This window comes from Salvelinus sp. IW2-2015, unplaced genomic scaffold (assembly GCF_002910315.2).
Source record: "Salvelinus sp. IW2-2015 unplaced genomic scaffold, ASM291031v2 Un_scaffold5079, whole genome shotgun sequence".
Classification (NCBI taxonomy): domain Eukaryota; kingdom Metazoa; phylum Chordata; class Actinopteri; order Salmoniformes; family Salmonidae; genus Salvelinus; species Salvelinus sp. IW2-2015.
The window spans coordinates 17,139-22,036 of record NW_019946345.1 but is presented as its reverse complement, the minus strand read 5'-3'; the positions used below and the strand labels follow the sequence as shown (position 1 = coordinate 22,036).

At 41.1% G+C, this 4,898-nt stretch overlaps 1 protein-coding gene across 1 annotated transcript; it reads left to right on the top strand.

Moving 5' to 3' along the window:
- Positions 1-1,682: 1,682 nt before the first annotated feature.
- Positions 1,683-4,575, top strand: LOC112077941 (histone H1-like; the record flags this gene model as incomplete). The annotated part of the gene is made up of 5 exons (XM_024144330.2): positions 1,683-1,885; positions 1,920-1,998; positions 2,445-2,553; positions 4,139-4,255; positions 4,470-4,575. Coding segments are annotated over 5 exons (588 nt in total), but the record flags the coding sequence as incomplete, so codon positions are not given.
- Positions 4,576-4,898: the final 323 nt, after the last annotated feature.

Here is a 4,898-nt window from a genome sequence, read left to right as displayed (position 1 = left end):
TACACAGAGGTGCGATGGCTAAGCCAGGGAAAGGTGCTTCAAAGATGTTTCGAGCTTCGTGAGGAGATGTCTGTTCTTGGACAGCAAAGGGAAAGACACAAACACAACTCCGAGACGAATGTTTCTGTGTGAAATGGCTTTTGTGTGACATTACGAGTCATCTGAATGCAATGAACTTGCAGCTGCAGGGTCGGGATCATGTCATCTCTGATATGTACAGTACAGTGAAGGCATTTAAACCAACACTGACTCTGTGGGAGACGCAGATGCGGAAAGAAAATTGAGCCACTTTCCAGCTGCCAGACCATGAAAGAGAAGCTCTCTACCAGTGCGTTCCGAGCGCACAGTTGGCTGATAAAATAGGTATTTGCCGCTGACTTTCGACGCCGATTTGCTGACTTTGAAGCACAAAAAAGCAGGTTGGAACTGCTCGGTAACCATTTGCTGTTGACGTGGAAAGCTCACCACCAACCTCCAAATGGAGTTGATTGACCTCCAATGCAATGATGCACTGAGGGCAAAATATGCGGCAGTGGGTGCTGCGGAGTTCGCCCGTTTCCTCCCGACACAATGCCCCAGCTGCGCATCCAGGCTGCTCAAACGTTGTCTATGTTTGGCAGCACATACCTGTGTGAACAACTGTTTTCTTTGATGAACCTGAACAAAACATCACACAGAAGTCGACTTACTGCTGAAACCTCCACTCAATTCTGAGGATTTCCTCAGCTCAGAGCCTTACCCCGAACATTGATGAACTTGTGGAAAAGATGGGACACCACCAAGTATCACCCTCACCCCTCAAACAAGTGAACATTACTGTGCAATCACATATTTAGAGTTTTTACTCAGTTCAAGTTTAAAAGTTAAAGTTTAATATTTGTTTTCACTGAATGTTACTTCTCCTTAAACAAAGTGTTGTTTTTGATTAATAGATTTTTGCACTTTATTTTATTGTATTTCATCCAATTATATTTTAATATTTCAGTTGAGTGGATGATAGAAAATTGCTATTATTGTTTTTTTCTTTGAAGTAAATTTAGCCCACTTTTGCTAAAATAGAAATATAGGCTACTGATGGTGCCTTGAATACCGGTTTCTTTCATTTAATGTTCATGTTATGGGGATTTTTTATATAAAGGAAATTTGTCTTTTGTGTCTGTTGAAAATTAAGATTACTGACAGAGCCATAAGAAAATATTGCTTTATTTATCTGATCATATTGGAATATATTTGTTAGGTTTTCAGTAGGTTCAATTAGGTTCACTAGACTATATGCGTCATTTAAAAAAAAATTCAATGACCATTCGAACAGTCCGGCCCTCGGCTTGTAGCTAAATTTTTTATTTGGCCCTCCGTCCATTTGACTTTGACACCCCTGCTCTAACTGGTACCTAAATGTCAGCGCCTGTTCAGGTAAACCGCGTGCTTTGCTGCGGTGTTGCTTGAAGTGCATAATATTGAACGTGTGTAGGCTGAGAATGCAGTTGCTGTTTTTAAACTAACGTTTTTATGTAGCCTAACTTTGAGGTTAACCGTTTGATCATGCCACCTAAAAAGAAAGCAGCAGCAGCCGAAGAAGCAACGTCATCTTCTGACGTGCCCAAAAAATATGAAAAGTGTCGGGAAAAGCTAAATCAGGTTTGTAAAACCATGTGCGTTTTAGGCTAATTTGAGTAGCCTAATTTTACGGTTATTTGGTTAGATTACGGTTGATACATTTGTCCATTTCATTGTTAGAATCCAGCAAAGCACCTGCTGTGGCATGGAGAACTCCTCTTCATCCACCTACGATGGTAATGGTTAACGAAGCGCTGAAGGAGTTGGACTCTCGAAAAGGGGTCTCCTCGCAGGCCATTCGCAGATACATAACAGGAAATATCCATCTGTGGACCTGGTGAGGTTGAATACATGATAGCAAGACCCGAAAAAAGGATTCGAGGGCGGGGTATTGGCGAGGACACCAAATCGAAAGCAAACGGAGCACATGGGAGGTTTCGGGTAAGCGACCCATGCATGTCTAAATCTTAAAGTAAATGCCCAGTGTTTCCAGATTTCTATGAAAAATGACCAATAATTTACAATATGAGTGAATTGGTTTTCTTCCCAAAAATTGTAATTGAGTATGTCAAAGCAGCTTTCCTGTTTGAATTGTGTTTTTTATTTATATATTACTACATTGGGCAATTACATACCATTTCCAGTGGCACACTGACTCACATAATGAAGAAGCCATAACCTACTACTCACGGTGATGGCCAATCCGCTCCTCTTGGCAATAGCCTATCTCAAGATGAGCTACTTTGAAAAACAGTGCTGGCGGTCACTAAAAATTGGGAGTTGAGAATTAAATTGGTTGTAAATGCAGTCTTCTATTTTCAGCAGTAGGCATTTGCTTTCCAAACTATGTTCTTTCCCGTGATTTGTATTTTGAAATGTGCAAACAGACAGCTGCAACCAACTATCTACATATAATCCATGGATGGCAGTTCCCGTTCAAATCAGGACTGGCAGCCATTGCTAGAGTACCCATGAGTTACCACTCAAATTTCCAGGGTAAGAGGTTCCAAAAATCAATGTATTATGTCTATGGCCACAACACAACAAGTTGTACATTTGGAATACATGCTGCCCAAATTGCAGCCTCCCCGACTGTAGGCAACCAGTAACTGCCAAAATAAAGGAAACAATTGAGTAAATGGGGGACACAAAGTTTATGGTGTGTGTGGGGTGTGTTTTCCTGCCATGGTTTAGGTCAGTTTGTAGAATTTATGCCAAGGCGCATTGAAGCTGTTCTTGCAGCAGACACCCTTTTTAAGACACTTTGTTATTTTTGAGGAACTATTGATACTCTGTGGCTAAATATGTTCTCTGGTGTATTTTGAATATTGAGAACAGGCTCCCTTGGTTGGTTATAAAATAAGTAATTCGTTTTTTTTGCCTCTTGGGCCCAGCCCCTGATTCACATAATTGACCAGTCACATTTAGTTATTATGCAGTTCATTTTTTCAGTTACCCAATCAAGGCAGGGCCCCACATGCGGCCCATACCTCTCCTCCCCCTATCTGATGATTAGCAGAGTGGCAGCAGGAAGCTGTCTAAACTCATTGAGAGCGGGCTCCTGAATCCTCCTGTGTTTTGCGGTTGCAGTAAAAATATATACAATATATCTAATATGTACTATATAATGTATGAATATATTTGTGACTTTTTTTCTACCTTCTGGCTCCATCCCCTGGAAGCCCCTTTGTTAATCCGGCCCTGGGCGTACCCCGACAACAGAATGTTGTGGGCATATACCTGTTTCCAAAAATATTAAATCAAGTATACTGCTGATTGGCCAGCTCAGCCAATGAGCCAACATGATATAATGTTCAATGAGGAAATGGCAAGCATTATCAAAATTGTCTGTTTTGTGTTGCAAGTTTAGATGTTTTTTTGTTGTTTGTTTTATCAAGTTATGCTTTGGCTACAAATACGAGAATAGGATTAGTGATGGGGAAACAAAGCTTCCTGGAGCATTGAGATTTTCCAGCTAATTGTCTGAAATAGGTTAATTACTCAAGGCTTTGATAAGGTGCACACTAGTGGCACCTGCTGGTATAAAGGATTTAGAGCAGCCAAATTATTATAGATTATGTCCCACACCCCATAGAGTGTGTGTGTGCAGTGTAGCCTTTTTGTCTTCTACCAATCAGGTGGTTGTTCGATAAAACAAAGCTTTGGACGTCATTGACCACGTGCTTCTGATAAAGTGATACTGGCGTCAGCACTCTGCAATTTCAACGCATGCCTCAGAGCTCAGGCATCAACATTATTTGGGTACGAATTAACAGAACATAACATTTTTTTAAAGTGAGATATCCACTGGACAGTTACTTTAATAGGCTCCTTGTGGCAACTAGGCTTTGTTAACCCAAGTAATTAAATCAAGAAAAATGTGATCCAAGGTGAATGGACTTTATTTTCTGAATGTGATAGTATCTTACCTGCCAAATGAGCCAAACTTCATGGTACCAGTTTTGAATATAAAGTGGTGTTTATTAGATAAGTCAACATTATGACAAACATGTTGAACATGGGCTTGCTGTTTAATATAATGTAGCTCAACGTGTGATCACTCTCCCTTACCTGCTTGCAGTCAGGGGTAGGGTCAATGAGCCCAAGCCAAAGGCAACTGAGAACACTGATCCCAATATGGAGAAGGCTCCAAAGGCTGCCAAGGTTGGAGCCAAGAAGACTAAGGACAAAGAAGCCGGTGAGCTGAATCCACTGAATTGTTAGTGCTCATCACTCCTAGGATTTAGACATCAACCTATAATCTGCCCAATTGTATGGGATCATTGTTATTGAGCTACACCCATTGTAATGAAGGACATTTAACATTGCTCATTCAATGACTTGTATGGGTATCTCACTTCTCATGTTCATGATTGCATGCATACACACACATCACTAACTCTTGTCTCTAGAAGCTGAGAAGAAAAAGGCTACAGCCAAAAAGCAGAAGGAGAAACATTCAGAGGCAAGTGTGGTTTCAGTTATGTTCTGACTATTGACATTGTATAAGTGGTTTTGGTGTATAGGGACTTTTTTTACACTTTTGTCATTGGTACTGTTCCCTATTTGGGCTTTACCATGTTAAATTGAATCTCAAATGGTAAATGCTACCACAAACCAGCAGCATTGCAAACCTGTCATTTTCATTTTCAGGATGCGAAACTCAGGAAGTCCGAAAAAGCATCTGCTTCAATGGTGGCCCCTGCTCAGAAGCCCAAGTCGAAGAGACAAGGGGCAGAGGGACACTGAGGATCAACCCACAAGACACAGAGATACAAGGTGAGCTGCGCAGAAGGGTGAAAGAGCTTTCCAGAGGCTGCCGAGGGTTGTGAAGGGGAACA